This window comes from Coptis chinensis, chromosome 4, assembly GCF_015680905.1.
Source record: "Coptis chinensis isolate HL-2020 chromosome 4, ASM1568090v1, whole genome shotgun sequence".
Lineage (NCBI taxonomy): Eukaryota > Viridiplantae > Streptophyta > Magnoliopsida > Ranunculales > Ranunculaceae > Coptis > Coptis chinensis.
Window position 1 is genome coordinate 24,679,863 of NC_141459.1, and position 18,299 is coordinate 24,698,161.

Genomic DNA, 18,299 nt, shown 5'->3' on the forward strand with positions numbered 1-18,299 from the left:
TGAATAAAAATGCATTGAACTAACCTCAAAGAATAATTAACGAGAAATCAAAAACTAGATGCAACTGCATAAACTAACCTCAAAGAAATAATTAACGGAAATAAAAATTGGATGCAAATGTATCAAACTATCCTCAAATAATAATTGACGTGAAATTGGAAACTGGATCCAAATGAATTTAACTAACCTCAAAGAATAAATAACGGGAAATTAGAAGCTAGATGCAATTGCACTAAACCAAAGAATAATTAACATGACATCGAAAACTGGATGCAAATCCAGCTAACTAACCTCATAGAATAATTAATGGGAAATAAAAAAACCGGATGCAAATGCATCGACTAACCTTAAAGAATAATTAACGGGAATTCAGAAACTTGATACAAATGCATTGAGCTAACTGTTGGGGTTATACATCAATACCAATCGATTCCTCACTACACAGATAACTTGTATAGTATTCAATTAGTAAACAGAATGAAAGTGGCCAGGGCTTCATCGATTCAAAATGTTCCTCTTTAGTTATCCTAGAGACCTAGTAGGGTTTAAAATCTCAACCCAAGCCCAGACAAAATTTGTTTGGGCTCAGCTTTTCTTGCAAGTTAAGAAAGAGCCCAGCCCAAATCCGATCCCAAGTAACGCGAATATTCAAAGATCAGAACTACTCCCGCCAAAAAGACATTTGATCAAATGGTTGAGAGAACTTGGTTTGAACTGGAAATATTTGACAGCTGACAATTATCTCTATAAATAAACAGCCTACCCATTCATAAGAAAAAAAAATCCAAGAACAAAGAAGAAGGTACGTACGTTGTTTTCTGTAGTCTATAAATAAGTGATTTATACGTAGTCCAGATGTTTCCGGTAGGATTTCGTTTTGTTCCAACTGAGGTTGAGATGATATATTACCTACGTGATTCCTATGCCTATGGAGGAGGTCTACATGGGATAATGAAGAATATTATTGTTACAAAAGACGTATATGGTAGCGAGGAGCCTGCCGAGATATTCAACGGAAGTTCGGCAACAGAGATGTACTTCTTGACTGTCATCAAGAAGAAATCAGATAATGGCTGCGGAACGAATGTAGATAGAACAGTCGGCGATAAAGGAAGGTGGAAGATCTTGGGGTCGTGGCAAGACGAAGGGGGAGTCAAAGACGCGGTGATCTACGACCCTCAAGATAAGTCTCTAATTATTGGGTATATGAAAACTCTGAATTTTTATGGTAATGATGAATCAAAGAAAGAAGTTGGATAATGCATGAGTACACTTTGAGTGTTAATCCTCCTGGTCAACAAGTATGGGCTATTTTGTAAGATCATCAAAAAGTCCAATAACAGCGATGTTCAAGTTCAGATATCTTAGAGAAGAATACTAGAAAGAGGGTTCGGAGGATAACAACCCCTTCCCTACCCACCCTAAACCCTGCCCGAACTTCTTACCAAGGTTCTCCTATTCGGCTTCAGTTTTCGATTATCTTGATGACTCAAGTTCAAGGTTGCATCCTTTAATATGCACACCACATGATGATGGTAAAGTAGAATCTGGTGGTGTCTTTGTGAGCATGCCCTCTTGATGTTGATATGTTTTCAGTCCGGACATTCTCATTAATCTAGATGAGTTATTAGCTTCTCCGGAAGATGAGCCCAAATCTCTCAATCGATCTTCTTGCTCGGGCATCGAGTACTCAACTGTGTGCTAATAATAACAATGACGACAAGTTTGGTTTAGAGGAGTTTTCAAATAAGCTAGAAGAAGAAGAGGAGGATAATGATGTCGGTGAGGTTGATTTAAAAGAGTTTTCAAGTAAATTGGAATCGGAACTGCTACAAGAAGAGAAGGATATTATTAATGATGGAATGGAGAAACTTGCAGAGGAGTGTATTGTGGAATCATCAGCAGACAGTCTAGGCGTTCTTAGTGAAGAGGCAAAGTTTCAGTCTAATGAGGATAATCAACTGGATCATCATGCTATTCCAGCTCAAACTAATTGGGTCACTTATAATGAAAAAGACATGGAATCGGCTTACACAGATCTTGACAACTTTAAGTTCTTAGAGGAACTAGAATCTATTGTGGGTACAGATAAGTATGAGTTGCAAGTAGATGATCCGTTTTGTAAATCATTCGTGGGAGAGATGGATGTCGCATCTGCAATGCCAGCCTTGAGTGTTTAATTAATTCGCCTACTCGATCAATGTGGCGCATGCAGTACTGATGGTGTGCCAAATATATAACAATCCAAGGGCATGAGAAAAAGTTTATGCCGGTGATCTATATAGAAGAGAGGAGGAAGAAGAAAGAATGAAGAAAGGACATAAAAATGAAGAGTATAATATATAGTAAATTGGTGGTGCACTACTGAGGGCTGTGTGCCAAGTAGCAAACAATGGACATGTGAAGAAGCTTACATCATATCTATTGAAGTATTGAACAGAGGAAGCAGGAAGAAGCTACTGATGGTTATAGAAGACTAGAGTATGAAGACCTTCAGCTGCCACGTATTGCTCCAGCTCAGCTGGTTCTAGAACAGCCACCTAATCAGTTAGTTATAACAAACTAACAGAATTAGTTATAACCATGTTAGAATTAGTTATAACCGTATTAGAATTAGTTGTGAGAACTCTGTCTATAAAAAGAAGTTGTAATCATTTAATGAGAAACTAATGAGAAATTTTCCTTAGTCTCATTCTTCACTTCTTCTTCTTTTTCTTCTTCATAGTTTAATCATGGTATCAAAGATTTGAACATAAGTTCTTCAAGATCCACCATTAAAGAAGCTTCAATCATTCAAGAGTTCTCTAATTCATCAGGTTTTTTCTTCAATCTTTTTGTGATTAAACTATGAAGAAGAAGAAGAAGTGAAGAATGAGACTAAGGAAAATTTCTCATTAGTTTCTCATTGAATGATTACAACTTCTTTTTATAGACAAAGTTCTCACAACTAATTCTAATACGGTTATAACTAATTCTAACATGGTTATAACTAATTCTGTTAGTTTGTTATAACTAAATGATTAGGTGGCTGTTCTAGAAGTAGTTGAGCTGGAGCAATACATGGCAGCTGAAGGTCTTCATACTCTAGTCTTCTATACACCCCCTCAAGCTTTGATGAGTACTCAGTAAAGTTTGATAGCAGCTAAAGGTCTTCATACTCTAGTGGAAAAACACCCCCTCAAACTGAAGTGATTTCTGTCAATTTTGTAGTAGGAAGAACATTGAGTCTTTGTTGTAACATTGAATATCGAGTTGTGGACAGCCTTTTGTAAAGATATCAGCAACTTGGTCTTCTGTGCACACATATTGTAACCTGAGAACTTTGTTAGTAACTTGTTCTCGAATATAATTAAAATCAACCACTATATGTTTTGTTCGGGCATGAAACACTGGATTCATGGAAAGGGCAATAGCACTCAGATTATCACACCATAAAATAGGTGAATCCGGCAGAAAAACTTTCAGTTCTTTTAGCAGTATACACAACCAATAAATCTCAACAAATGCGTGTATGCAAGAGCCACAGATTCAAACTTCATTGATGATCTTGAAACTGTTGTTTGCTTCTTAGAACTCCAAATTATAGGATTTGAACCATTAAAAACACATAGGCCGATGGTAGATCTTCTATCAAAAGGACATCCTCCTTCGGCATTCAAGATCGAAAATGCTCGACTTGAGCATTTCCTTTCTGTAACTTGATACCATATTGTATAGTACCTTTTAGATACCTAAGTATCCTCTTGGATGCAACAAGATGAGTACTCCTTGGCTGTTGCATAAATTGACAAACCTGATTAACTGAGAAACTGATGTCTGGTCTTGTCCAAGTAACGTATTGCAGTGCCCCTACTAGAGATCTGAATTCAGTAGGATCGCGCAGTTCTTCTCCACTAGTTTTATCAAGCTTAGTTGAAGTAGAACAGGGTTTTGCTCCATCCATCTTAGTTTTCTTCAGAACATCCAAGACATACTTTGTCTGTGTTAAGAACATGCCATCCTTATCCCTTGTTACTTCTAATCCCAAGAAGAAATGTAAGTCACCTAAATCCTTCATGACAAACTTTGTACTTAGCTAATCAATCAAATTAAAGCCTGACAATAAGATTTAGAACTTCCTGTGACCAGTAGTATGTCATCAAGATACACTAGAACAAATGTAATGTCCTGAGCCGTGGATCTTATGCATAAGGAAGGATCAGCTTGAGATAAGGTAAATCCTATATCAACCAGAACATTCATCAAAGCTTCATACCATTCTCTGGGTGACTGTTTAAGTCCGTATAGAGACTTATGTAGTTTACAGACATGACGAGGTTTCAGAGGATCAATAAAGCCAGGTGGCTGAACCATATACACATCTTCTTTCAGAGTACCATGCAAGAAAGCATTAGTTACATCTAGTTGTTTTACTTGCCAAGAAGCTTGTGCCAGTCATTTATAGAGAAGAGAGGCAGAAGAAGAAACAATGAACAGAGGAAGTATGAAGAAGAAAGACAAGAGAATATGTGCTAATTGCATCTCAATCCATGTATCAAAACTTGAACTTAATGAAATGATTCTCGCTCCCTGTCAATGCCGAACCACGTAAATCTTGTGTTGTTTTGATTTTAGTTTTTGCTTCTTTTTCAATTTTCTTGTTAGCATAGGAGCTTATCTAGCTACGCATACTCATAGTTAACGATATGCAGGAAACCTTTGCTCAAGAATCTGGTCTTTCCTTAGTTAAATGAAGAGGCTTTCTGTAACGCCCGTATTTTTAAATACGTATTTTTCTATTTAATAAATTAATTAAATTATTTATTTTTAAAAATTCATCGGATTGGACTCGGGATACGTGGGCCTGGTTTTGGGCCCGAGTCTGTGTTGGACTTGGGTTTCGGACCCAAGTATATAAACACATTGTTCTAGAGAATAGGGTTTTGAAGATAATAAAATAATGAAAATGGAGGCAGAGATGAAAGCTGGATTGCTGGAGGGTGGAGCGCGACGAATCGGGCTAGGAGGATTCTTCGAGCTGTTCATACAGGTGAGTAGCTATTTTGCTATTTCACCGGATTTGTAGTTTACATATATCGGCGTATACTGTTTCTGTTTTTTTATACTGTTCATTATCCTGTTGTATTGGACTTTGTGCCATTGGTTTTATTAAATTTTGTTAAATTTCGGATTTGAGTTTAACTGTCGGAACTGTTGGAACTCGGAAGTCGTCAATGGCGGCGTCGCGAGTCCAACAACGAGAAATCGCCAGTATTTCTGTCGAACTTTATGGCCGGTTAAGGGCAGCTAAAGCCCAAATCTATAATCTATAGAAATCGTCAGTTTTTCTCTTTGTTTCACTGTTGGAACTGAAGTCGTTACTGACGGCCAGAGAAAAATCGCCGGTGCATGTTTTGAAACTGTTTGTGTATTCCTCTTGTTGTATTGATTGAGGTTGGTTGGTTTGATGTTTGGTTGGGTGATTTCGTGATGTTGGGAACTGTTGGAGCTTTGTGGAGACGTTAATGGCGTCTACAGTAAATCGTCCACTTATATTCAAACTTTGTTGTTGGGTTTGGTTGTGTGTTTGAATGGAGTGTGGGCGATGGGTAGCTAGTGAGGGTACGTGAGGGCAGTCGAGTGGAGCTTGTGGAAGCCATTAATGGCGCATGAAGATTCTAGATCCAGTTTGGTTGAGTATTTTAAATTTAAGAATTGAGTTTTTGGCTTTTAGTAAAGGTGTAGGGTTTGTGGTTAGGAGTGACTTCGGTTGGGTGAAATGGGAGATGGTGGTGGTCGGTTTTGGGTGGCTGGAGGAGGAGAACTAGGGAAGAAGAAGAACTGTGGATCGGCTTGGGCTTGGGCCTGGGTCGGTTTCAGTTTTTGGGCCGACCTTGTTTTGTTGTTGGGCCCGATTCTATTTTGGTTTTAGTTGGGCCTTATTTGATTTGTTTGTATGGGCCGGATTCTATTTTGGTTGGTTTGGTCCATTTTTTCTTTTAAGCCTTTGGGCCAGAACTTAGATTGTTTTGTTGGGCCGGTTTCAGTTAAAGTTTTTGGACCGAACCACTTAACTGTTTTTGGGGCCCGTTTCTAATATTGCTTTGGGGCCATCGGACTTAGAATAGATCTAATTGGGTCTTTAAAATGTTTAGACTTTTCGGGTTAAGGTTTGGGGCACTGGCCCGGTTAGGTCCGAACTATGACTTTGGTCACGAGCCCACGTGAGCCATGCACCTTTGCCTTTTAGCCACGAACCATAGCTATGACCACTCGACTTGTCGAAACACCGAAAAACAATTTGACTTTGACCATGACATTTGACTTTGACCATGATATTTGACTTTGACCGAGGCCATGTTGACTTTGACTTTGACCATGATCTGACTTTGACCGATGACTTTGACTTTGACCGTTGACCTTTGACCGTTGACTTTTGGTATGGAATGTTGACTTTTTCCAGTTTTTCACATATTTGATTTATATGGACAAATATAGTAATAAAATATTGTCGATATTGTATAACTTGGTTTGTCATTATCTAATTTAGATTTGGCGTGAGTAGTGTGTAAAAGCATATAAATATTGGGCTTTGATTGTGGGGATTTAATTGTCTTCACGTTTTATGTTGTATATTATATAGACACATATATAATAATAAAATTTGTGGAAGCTAGTATAAATTTGGTTGTCATTATCTAAGAAAGATTTGACATTGATGTTGTGTATTTTTGACATGTGGCGCTATTGAGATGTTAGGATACATTATATTCCTAATACGCTATAAAAATGTATGTGATACGTTGAAGCATTGTGATATGATATAATATGCTGGGATATTAATATTAATGCAATATCTTGGAGAAATTTATATAAACGCTCCATTATTATATATGTGAGATCTTCTTATGAGGTAGCATAGTATTGGTGAATATTTGCCCACGGGAGTGTGGTGAAGTGCAATAATATATTGACACGTGAAAGTCGGAAAGTGGTTATGTGAAATAACTGAGATATTTCTATATATTATGGCTTAGTGCAATAAGGTAATTGACCTGCACGTGATATAGTGGAATTTATTATGAGTCATTAATATATGACACCTGAATAAATTACGTAATGAAAATCCTAGAACCTGACTACCACAACTCATGTGATTGGCCCTTCGGCGTTTCGATTAATCTGAATGGCCTTCGCCCCTTCCGGCGTTTCAAGAAAGTTTGAATGGCCCTCTGGCGTAATTAATAGTGTCTTGATTATTCCGTTCGCAAAATAAAACGATGATCTTGCTACGATATTTTATGCCGAATAGTGGCATTACTTACATAATTGCTTCCGTGTGAGGATTTACGGTGTCGCGGCATCCCGCCGGGTGGTTACGCATTCGGAGTGGTTCATTATGTAAGGGGAGGCATGTGGATGTACATGTTCGGCGGGTAGCGATTGTGGTAGCCGGGAAACTAGGTAAGACATAGATATGACGTGATTTTAGGGACACACAAAGAAAGTCTAAACTAATATAATTATGGTAATATGTTGGTAAATAATATATCTCTAGATAGATGATTGTATATGTCCGGGTGGTTAGTAGTTTAGTTATAACCTAAAAACCTCGTGGAGGAACTAAATGCCTTATTTATGATGATTATAGTTTGTTGTGTGGTTAGTGGGAAGTTAAAGGCGCCTCGATTGGAGGAACTACTGCCTAGATTATTGTACTTAAAGATGTTGTATTAGTCGTTGAAAGTTAAAAGCCCTCGGTGGAGGAATTAAGCTGCCGTATGGATTATGGATATATTTGTATAAGTATATATTGTTTTTAGAGCTACTCACACCAAAGATTTTTATAATCTTCAATCCGATTTGCATGTTTGCTTATCGGGTGTGTTCATTAAATGAACATAGTTGATAAGTCTTGGCAGGTTTAGTGATGAAGAAGATTGGTTCTTTGCTTGTGGTTTTGCGTTAGCATTGCATCTCAGGATAAGTTTTGTTTTCCCTTGAGGTGATATAGATTTTCAGTTGAGATAAGGTTATTTGCATTTTCATTTGTAAATTGTTTTTGGTAATGAAGATGACTGTTGTTTAAGTTAAAATTTTTATTGGTTTTAATTATCCGCATATTTTAAAACTGTTTATGGGTTTTTGGGAGTGGAGAGTGCGTCACACCTCGAAAACAAAGAGTCGGGGACAAATAATGTTTTTCCGAATTCTGTCGAAATTCGGGGTGTGACACCTTCTTGTCTGCCTAGTTCTTTTCCATTCCACTCTAATGTATAGAAGAGTACAGGAACACAGGACCTGTCTGCCCTGCTTTATTGATTATTTATTTTTTCATTTTTTTTTCAATTCGTTTCTTTGATTTCCTGTGGTTACATCCTCTTTAGTCTTTGTTTTGCTAGGTTTAGCTCACTATCAAAATGTGAATTTAACTGTCTCCGATTATTGGCTTAGTCTGGTTTCAGGAGTGCTTTCTCTAAAAGCTGATGTTCCATGCATGTGTAATGTCTTCTTATTCATGACCTTGGTCCTTGGAATTGGCGTAGTAATCATCATAACAATAACAAGAAGCCGAGAAACAACATAAAACACAAAAAACCAGCCCTTATATCTTCTCATTGTGCACCACAAAAGTGTTTGTCATTACAATGTGTCAGTTTAGTGTATCAACATCTCTCCCCTTACTGAAGCAGATATTCATGATTATGCCTCCTAAACTTGTGCGTTGATCTCAAACTTGCTACTGAGAATTACCAGTTCCTTCCATGTATTTTGTGTTGTGCCAGCAACATAGCGTGTTTATCGTTGTGGGCTTGTGGCTGTAATGGTAAGGTTTCACATGTCTCCTCATGTAGCAGTAGCAGTACGTATATCAACTTCGTAGGGTAACTTTGCATTGTAAAACTGAAAGTGATGATTGGAGGGGATCCCACTATCAAATCATATACTCAACTAAGATATTTCTGTGTTATTTATTGCGGAGAAGATTCATAATAGATTGTTAATAGGTCGAATCACTAACTCAGTTCATAGACAAACAGTGACTTGGTGAAGCCCCATATTTTCTTTCCATACCTTAGAGAAACAGCATATTAGAGTTGATACGTTTTCATATCATCATCTGAATTAGTTATTAGGAAGGTACGAATGTGTTTGATTATGGTTGGTGCCTTGGTGGATCTTTCTGTCTTTGAAAACATCAGATGTCTTTCTTGCTTACAAAGTTTTTGACTGCAGCCTCTGGGAATAGAATTATAGAAGTAGAGGAGGAGCTTATAAGCCAAAGATAAGATTGCACTACCATTAGCCCATTAGGAAACAATGATACATTTACAACAAAATTTTCTTGCTAAGAAAGCTGAAATCAAAAGCCACACACAAAACGGCCAGAATTCAAAAATAATAATACACAAACTTTGCACCCACAGATACCGAAGTCCCCAGAATTCCAAATGCAAGCTTCAAACACACGTAGAAGTCCCTCCATGATGGCTCAAGTACTTTCCGCCTCATTTCATATGAAAGGAAGTAGCTTAGCAAGGAAACACATCGTGTTTTGAGTTATACTTTCTTGCAAGTACAATAGCTTGTAGGAATTGTGCCTTCGGGCTATGTACTCGTCTGTCGTGTTGCATCTTTGTTTGTTTTGTACCTCCCTCTAATGAATATAATACTCTTAGGGAGGAATGTAAGCTTCAACCTTTGGCTTTAATACACAGCGGTCTGCCTTAACCCCAGATTAATTTTTTTTGTTTAAAAAAAAGTAAAATGACAACTCTTTTACCTCCAAAAAGTCAAAAACTATAGGTTAACCTGACTGGAAAAGCTTCAAGGTCTCGTGCGGAATGAAATCTCAAACAGTCCTGGACGAGTCGACGCAAGAGCAAAACCTTGAGATTGCAGTGGTTTTTATTTGCATCTCGGTGATCCTCATGATACTGTCACTCTCACTAAACAGGGACCAAATCACTATTGAACTATTAGATGCTTTTGCTGTATTCTTTACAAATTATTTGTACGAGGTTTTAGAGATTTAAGTCTAGATAAATCCCATTATCGAAAAAAGGGCTTCTTGTGCCAATCAGATCAGAATACCAGGTAACTCGAAAAAGACCGTGCAATTTTTATCCCCATGGACGGTTGGAAAATATTCTAAAATATGCCAGACTTTAAAATTTATTCACACGAATTCACTCTGGGAGTACCTGTAACGTCATTCGGCATTAGATTTTACAATTAACTACAACATCTTTTCAAGAACAACCAAACAACTGCGTCCTCCACATCTAATATTACATTTCTGAAGATACGGACCTCCAATTTCTGTCTTTATGATAAGTTCTACAAATCCGGCTACACATTCAACACAACAATTGGTAGGTTATATTCCTTGACCAAATGCCGAAAGCTGTTCAGAGCCTCGTTAAGATTATAAGCTTCGATGGTGCCATTTTGGCTAAAAAAAACCAAGAAGCTTCAGTGTATATTTTGCAGACCAGGAACCTCAGTATCATCATTACCTCTTTTACATGCCCTATATTACGAAATGTCTTACTCTCAAAAATGGCTGAATCTTCTAAGTTATTATTCATTACTGTTCTCTATCCAAACGCAGTCTAAGTCAAGTCAAGCTACTTCGAGTTCGAACCCTATCGATTATCATTTGTCTTCCTGACAAATCCTCTTCGTAGCTAACAACCTGCATTTGAAACAAAATAGTATAAACATGAAATCTACAAGCTCATAAAAAAAACAACAGTAATTACAACTGGTTATGAAGTTATGAACTGAAACCTGAGACTCTGTTTGTGTTTCACTAAAAACATCGTACGGCCCTTGGTTCACTTGTCCTGAAGGATTGTAGAGATCATCTTGTTTGTCAGTCCTGACATAAACAATCACGAACAAAGTCAAGGTATTCATGTACAAATGGATCATTTATTACAATAGTAATGAAATACGTGAATTGAGATGAAATGCAATGAACAAAGATTCTTGCCTATCTTTAACCAAGTACTTATGATTGAACACATACACGTGTAAGTACCTCATTTATTTTCTTTTCTTTTTATGCCCCTTTTAAGTACTAATTTGTAAACGGGAAGAGAGAGGGAAAAGGAGTTCATTTTTGTTTTCTCTTTTTCCGTTAACTTTGTCTTTACTCTGCTAACTGCTACAGTGGGTCCCCTGGATTTCCCTATCTTCCAGTCCTAATATTATCTTTGGTTCGTACTCCCAACAAAATCTCTAGTAACTAGTTAAAGGAGGAAGGGAGGGAAGCTGAACTTTGACAAAAATTACCTGCTTTTCCAATGCTTAAAAACTCCAAAAGCCGATCGAGAATCAACATGATCTTGGCCAAATTTAGAACGATCAGGTGAAATAATTTGCATATTAACAGTCAAAGAAGATTGATCAGATACGCTCTGATCCCCTTGTGTCGCCATGTCTTGAATCTTAAGCATCATTTAACCAGTAAAAACAAAAATGAGCTAAAGAATCGTAGTTGCACAGTAAAGTAAATTAATAATTATCCCTCTCTTACCTTATTTGACTGCGCTAATAAGTCTTCGATAGCTGCAGCAACATCTGGAACAGAGTGAGAAGCTTCGGTAACATCAACTGCGATGTTGTTCCTCATTGAATCCACTTTGACAGTGGGAACTTCTTCATGAACTTTTGCAGTGCGCAAATCCATGTGGGTGATGCTCTCCACGAGCCTTGCCCTTTTGCTAGAATTACTACCGCTAACAATATGAGATGATATATTTTCCTGCACCTGGGATTGAGTTGGCAACTGAGATGGAATATCTCCAAATGTCATCCGAGCAGCTTGCGTAGGATACTGACTCATTGTGCACAAACCTGCCTCTCTATCTTGAGCTGTGACAGCTTTTGGCCGAAATGAAGCAATAGGGAGAATTGAATCCTGATATGGTATGGATGTGCATTAATCATTCGTTTTTTCTAAAAAATGATATTGCAAAAATAAGAGATAGTTGAACAGCCACAGAGAGAGAGGAAGAGAAAATATACCTGCCTTACGCATTCAGATATCCACTCAGAGGTGACTGACTGTATCTCCCACTTACAAGCAGCCTCGTACTTGGGGCCACTGGAAAACTTACATAGTAAATGGGTGACCCTTTTACTCAGTTTCTCAGTGAATTTAGCTCCTAGAACATAGCACAGGTTTCTCAATAATTTCCTATCCTTCTCTTCATATTGAGAGACACAAAACCGAAAACATTCGAACCCAGGAAAAGGAACTCGACAGCGAAGTGGCGAGTAGATAATGTGACTTCGAACATCATGCAGGCATCCGTCCTTCAGCAAGAAATTACTAAACCAATTATTGGAAGCAAACACTATTGTGTTAGCCAAACAAAAAGAACCCCAACAGATTTAAGGAAATGGAGTGAAGTACTAAACACTTTGAAAATTAGCCTATACTTTCGAATTGTTAATTACTGACTATCAATCATTTTATACCCAGCCACAATGCAGTAATGAACACAAACTTCAATAACAAATTGGAAGGCTAAGAAGTGTTGAGAAACATGAAGATGACATACGGTTTAGAAGAAACATGAGGTGCATTCAAGTGCTTTCTTGTCCAGGTTACATCTTACGACTGTCTGATTACTTAGAATGATCAATGGAATATAAGAAAGAAAAAACTCAAAATGAAGCGCATGGACATGCGTATATGTTTTAATATTCATACACCGACTGAAGGCCATTTTCAAACATGGGCCCACGCTTGACCTAAAACGCATCAACTTGTTGATCAGCAAAGGAGCACTACCTTTATAGCTTCCAAGTTTCACCATATACTTAGGGCTGGTCATCGAGTCGAGCTATTCGTGAGTAACTCGAGCTCGGCTCGTCGAAGGCTCGACTCAAACTCGTTCGCACAAAAGTATGAGTCGAGCTTGAGCTTAATTTAAAGCTCATTCTAGATAGCGAGTAGTTCGAGTTCGAGTTCGAAGTAGCTCGCATGAAGTTACTTTCGTGAGCTACTCGAGAAGTCGAAGCTCGAGCTTGAGTAGCTCATGAGAGCTACTCGCTTTATAAGCCCATACGTAGTATATAATTTATAATTTATACGACATTTTATACTTTATACCCAACTATAATTTACAATTTATACTAGTTTTAATGTTTTATATACATTTTTTTCGAGTTTGAGCTCGAGTTCGAGTTCAAACGAGCATAAGTGAACTCGAGTTCGAACCTGAGCTCGAGCTCGAAGTGTAAAACGAGTCGAGCTCGAGCTATTAGTATAACTAGGCGAGTCGAGCTTGAGCTTCAATATTAAGCTCGAATGCGAGTTCGAGTCAAGCTTCTACATGTGCAAGTCGAGCTCGAGTATAGCAAAACTCGACTCGGGTAGCTCGATGACCAGCCCTACATATACTAGACCGGGTTTTAGCAGCTTGTAGACACAGTAATAGATTCGGAAGAAATAGAAACGGAATTGCACCGTACGGAAGATTACCAATATAATAGAGGCTAAAAAGAAAGGTAAACTGATGATCCTACGTTATGCGCACCTCTAAACAAGACTTGATCCAGTGACTAGAGACAATAGTAGTATCAGAAACATCAGAAGGTCTATGCCCTAAACCGTGAGTCTCAATAGTGAACTGTGCATTCCGCTTGATGTGATTATCCACTACCAAACCTCCCCCTTGGTTAACCCATTCCACAATTTCAGCTCTCTGTACAAAAATGCGGACCAAATTAATGCCACGAATCAAAAGAAACAAATAAAAGGTGATATGGAGATAGCTGTCCAAGAATCCAAGATAAAGTATACGAAAAAGAATTGTCAACTAAACAGAAAGAAGGAATTAAACTGTTGGTGTCTACAACAATATCTACAAATCCTAACTTTGCCTCGTATCTTTTTTACCCAATTCATTGATTGGTCATTGACATCTAGATAATTAAAGTCGTTCTACAAGTGATCATCATTTGTTCCAAAAAAATTAACATTAAGCCTTAAAGTATTACGGCTTGAATTGGAGAACATTCTTATTTATGAAAGACCATTAGCACTATTAAGAATATTGGAGGAAGATACAATCAACCCTCTATCCCCTCATGACCAGCAATTATAGAATCACGATTACAGTAAAAAGAAAATAAACTTACACAATCTTCAGGAAAAGAACTCGAAAAGCGGAACTGTAGTCCCTTGAATATATCTGATAATCTTCTTTCTTGACCATCGATAGTGCCTGGGTGGGAACTTAATTCCTTCTGGTCCGTACGGTCATCATTTAGCAAGCAAAACTGGTCTTGCCGCCTAGATTTCGCAGATTCTTGTAAAACATGACTTCCTTCCAGGTTTGCTGTCAAATTCCTTTCTGTGACATTCTCGAATGACAAGCCCTTCTCAAACGTCACACTGGTCTTCACCTGACAAGTCGGAAGGATAGAAGCACCCGTGGAAGTCTTTCCTTGATTTATAGCAGAAATTCCGGTTACTTCTGCTACATTGGAGCATATATAATTTCAAAGTCAGGAAACAATAAAGTTCGGAAAGCATTTCCAAATAAAATGCTACAAGCTTTCCTTTGCCAACAAATGGTGCCAGGATATAAAAAATTTGAAGCTTTACTTGATAGTATTGAATTTTTTTAAGAGACAGTGTGCACACCTTTTGGAAGAAGTACATCAGATACATGTCTTTGGGACACAGGAACTTCTTTCCTTTCACGGTCACAGTCTTCCAGCCAGATGGATTTGACAATATAAATGATACCCAAAGCTGCATGATGCCTTAATTCCTTTTTTTCACTGTGTAAGAAAATCATCTTGGTCCTCTTAGAAATGACTCATTCTCTAGCTTTCTCAAGGTGCTAGTATGCCTTAGTTCTAAAATCCATAAGTCAGAAAAAACGATCTAATGTGAGCTATGGCATCATCTCTAGGAATTGTCATCTAATGGAATATGATATGATGAAGGTGGACAGGAATAATGATTTCAGTACGGGCTGCAATGCATCCAAGTTTCGTACTGATAATCTAGATGTGTTTAGAAGAGAAGGAAACATTTGACTCAACTTTAAGAATGGACCACACACAGAAAAAATAGAACCACAATTCTCACAGTGCAGCAACTAGTAAGAAAACTTACTTCTCAGAAGGTGTTCCCACAACAATATGTGTCAACCTTTCGCTGAATGACATGTAGCGAGAACCCCCACCTTTCCGCACCAAATTGACTAGTTTACGCATTTCAGAAGCCTGGAAACCAACAAACAAGATTCTGCAATCGGATAAGTACAAATCATTATCTTCCTTCTGAGAGTCATCAGCGACAAAATCATCAAAGTTTGTTTCATCTCCAGGCTGCAAGTCGGGTACTTCACTTTCCTCATCGTTAATGAAGATAGTGGAATCAGAAAATGTAGACGACATATTCTGGGAGAACGTTGTTTCTAAATCTGCTTTAACTGAGGATGGAACAGACTGTGAATCTGTGTTGGCTTTATCCTGTCTATGCTGCGCCATTAGACCTCCCTTTGAACCACCAATCATAATACTAGCTGAAGAAGTACAGGAGATCCGAACAGAGTAGGATTCCTCTTCTAGACAGGCTACTCATGAGAAAATAAATTCATCGGAAAAATGTGTTCCAAGGATTTTCTCTAAGGTGTTATGAAGTCTTCTGCAATCGCAATTTTAAATAAAAGAGATTATAAAATCAGGCATTACCTCTTCTAGCAATTGACTGCTCGAGCCATTTTGGAGTAACAATATGAATGCTACCCCATTTCCTTGCCACTTTATATTTGTCACCTTCAGGAGCGTACTGTACGTCAAGGGATTAACTTTATGCAACTAAAAGCTCAACATATGTTTGCATTTAATAAGAGAGTGTCTATGTAGTTTTTTAGTAAGAAGCAAGTGAAGAAATGAAGAAACATATTCTTTAGAAGTAACCACATGACCACAGTGAAAATAACAAGACAAACTTCACCAGAAACATGAACGTTTTTTCCCAATAGGCAACATGAAGCAAAATTTTGACATGATACTGATCTCTGAAACACAAATCAGACAGTAATAGATAGTTTCTATGCAGGTTTTTAGATGATTTCAGAATAGATGATTCTTATGTGTATGACATTTGAACTATTAGTACATCCTAGAATTATGCAACAAAAAAAAACATGACACCTCACACTAACCAGCAAGGAAAAAGATCAATGAACAGAATAAGAAAGAGCATGTGATCTCGTATTAACTCTAGAGGTTGTTTTACTAATTAATTAGTTCACAGTTTTCACTTTAAAACCTTTATACATCAAGCAAATGCGAAAAGTTAGAACAGAACTTGTGTACTTTGGTAATCATAAACAAGCACAGATATATAAGTATTCACTTATCAAAGGGCAATCATTAATGTTTGGATTATGTTCGTCAATATAAGGATTTTCGATGTCTTATCTAAAATAAGAGCATAGTTAAATTCAGCTCAACTTCTTTTAAGTAAACCCATAAAATAAAGAAGATGCCAGAAAAGGATATGTCAGATATCAAATGTGTACAAAACTTGGTCAGATCAGCAGAGTAATTCCCTCCATTCTGTAGAACAAGATTCGCCATTTCCTTCCGCGTATCTGAGTTATAACCAAGACCTTAGCACCCTTACTCAGAGGAACTTCAATTCAAGCAATGTCAGAACTCAGCAGTAGCAAATATCTTCAAATTCAGAAACAATTTTACTTAAAAGAATCAACCTGCTTTAGCTCTGGTAATACAAATTGTCAACCCAGAAAAAGGAAGAACCTTGTACGACTCCTGAGGCACGACACGATGCTCATTCCAGCACTGATTTAGCCAGTTAATGGTGACAATTGGTTTCTTGAGAACCATCAAAGCCCACTGAAAAAGTAACAATAAATACAGAAACCAATACATACATGCTACTGATTCTAAGTTAGTCTAGTACAATAACAAATAAATAAATAGATAATCCCGTAACAAACTGTAATTTTAAACAGAGCTGGTAGCCATTAAACATTGAACAAACCTTAGTGTATAATTCAGTCAATAATATAGTAGAAGATGGAAGAACATGAAAGATATGCCGGGAGCAACAGTAGATACGAGATAACAATTTCTAAGCTGTCACTCTAAAACAAGAATATTAGCCTGCTTTTTGGTCTCAACTTAAGCAGCTACATATACAGCAGGCTAGAATTTCTTCAAACAAGAATGATAAGTGATGTAAGTACCTTGTATTTTGCTGCCAAAACGTTTTTGGCAATAACAAAACTAACATCCATGGACGCCCGAGTTTGAACAATTCCTCCCATTGCATTCACTAACTTTTCAATCTTAACCTAAAAAATCACAACTATTAAAGTAGTCAATAACTTAAAATTTTAAAGTAAAGTATATTATCACCTTTTCTTGTTTATCGAAACCAGACGCAAGTAGTTTAACACCATCCATAGCAAGACAACATGTGTATCCCTTTCGTTCGGGTAAATTCCTTTTCTCTTTGGCACACGAAAGTACACATTGTGGACCTACCAATATTAAATTACAAAACAAAAGTCAATTAGGTCAAATTAAATTCAACAGTGGCCCCCATTTCATCAAATACTTACCGAGCAAATTACAACCCTTCTCTTTAAGAGCCTCGAATTTCTCCTGGAAAAAAAAAAAAAAAGTTAAAACAAAATGAGCGGAAATGAGGAAGAGTCTTAATTGAGAGGTTTACGTGGTCGGATGAAGAGATGACGTGGTAGTCATTGGGAGCAGTACGCCAAGGATCGCAACAGAGAAAGACTTTGGCTCCGTTTTGATTTAATGCATCGTGAATTGAATCGAAGACTTCGGGTTGTACTAGACTTCGTGATACAAATACGTTTGAACCTGTAAAGGGCTTTCTTGTCATCTTCATTTTTTTCTTTTCGGAATTTTATGCTGGATAAGGCTGAATTTCGGTATTAAATGGCGGGAACTGTGGACGGTGGAGAAATTTGTGATAAAATGTGGGCTGGTTAGCAGGACCGAACCCGAACCCCAAGCCCAAGCTAAAGTTTGAGTTGAGGTGCCATGGGTTGCAAACTTGGCAATTGCCAAAATCTTTGCTACATCTACATATCCCTATGTTTTTGCTGCGTAATGTTGTTCAAGGCATAATCGAGTGAGTGGAGCGAACATTTTTTGCCCTAGGGGATTATGGGTCCATAATGTCAATTGACGGCAACGTTCGTTTCACTGTCTCTTTTTCTCTCTAACCTTTCATCTCTTCGTCAAAAGATAACTCTCTTATAGTCGTATAGCTCCTA

General features: G+C 37.6%; 2 protein-coding genes across 2 annotated transcripts; one reads left to right on the forward strand and one right to left on the reverse strand.

Annotated features, from left to right (window-relative positions):
* The first annotated feature begins 855 nt into the window (after window positions 1–855).
* Window positions 856–1,260, forward strand: LOC147502842 (putative NAC domain-containing protein 61). Its single transcript, XM_086604627.1, has one exon. The coding sequence runs from the start codon at window positions 856–858 to the stop codon at window positions 1,258–1,260; it is 405 nt and encodes a 134-aa protein (XP_086460753.1).
* An 8,867-nt stretch (window positions 1,261–10,127) lies between these two features.
* On the reverse strand, window positions 10,128–17,956 carry MEI1 (transcription coactivator). The gene is made up of 16 exons (XM_086607687.1): window positions 17,726–17,956; window positions 17,613–17,655; window positions 17,407–17,531; window positions 17,235–17,342; window positions 16,737–16,881; window positions 16,525–16,616; window positions 15,709–15,802; window positions 15,128–15,590; window positions 14,648–14,787; window positions 14,140–14,480; window positions 13,536–13,703; window positions 12,016–12,306; window positions 11,525–11,908; window positions 11,281–11,435; window positions 10,774–10,864; window positions 10,128–10,678 (listed from the first exon to the last, which is right to left on the reverse strand). The coding sequence occupies exons 1-16, from the start codon at window positions 17,906–17,908 to the stop codon at window positions 10,601–10,603; spliced, it is 2,901 nt and encodes a 966-aa protein (XP_086463813.1). The 5' UTR covers window positions 17,909–17,956; the 3' UTR covers window positions 10,128–10,600.
* Window positions 17,957–18,299: the final 343 nt, after the last annotated feature.

Excerpts from the sequence above, each read along its gene's own strand:
- LOC147502842 (XM_086604627.1), top strand. The coding sequence starts at position 856 with ATGTTTCCGGTAGGATTTCGTTTTGTTCCAACTGAGGTTGAGATGATA.
- MEI1 (XM_086607687.1), bottom strand. The coding sequence starts at position 17,908 with ATGAAGATGACAAGAAAGCCCTTTACAGGTTCAAACGTATTTGTATCA. Across the intron at positions 16,882-17,234 it reads TTTTGGCAGCAAAATACAAG|TGGGCTTTGATGGTTCTCAA; the intron begins GTACTTACATCA and ends TTACTTTTTCAG. Across the intron at positions 14,481-14,647 it reads TGATGTACTTCTTCCAAAAG|CAGAAGTAACCGGAATTTCT; the intron begins GTGTGCACACTG and ends GCTCCAATGTAG.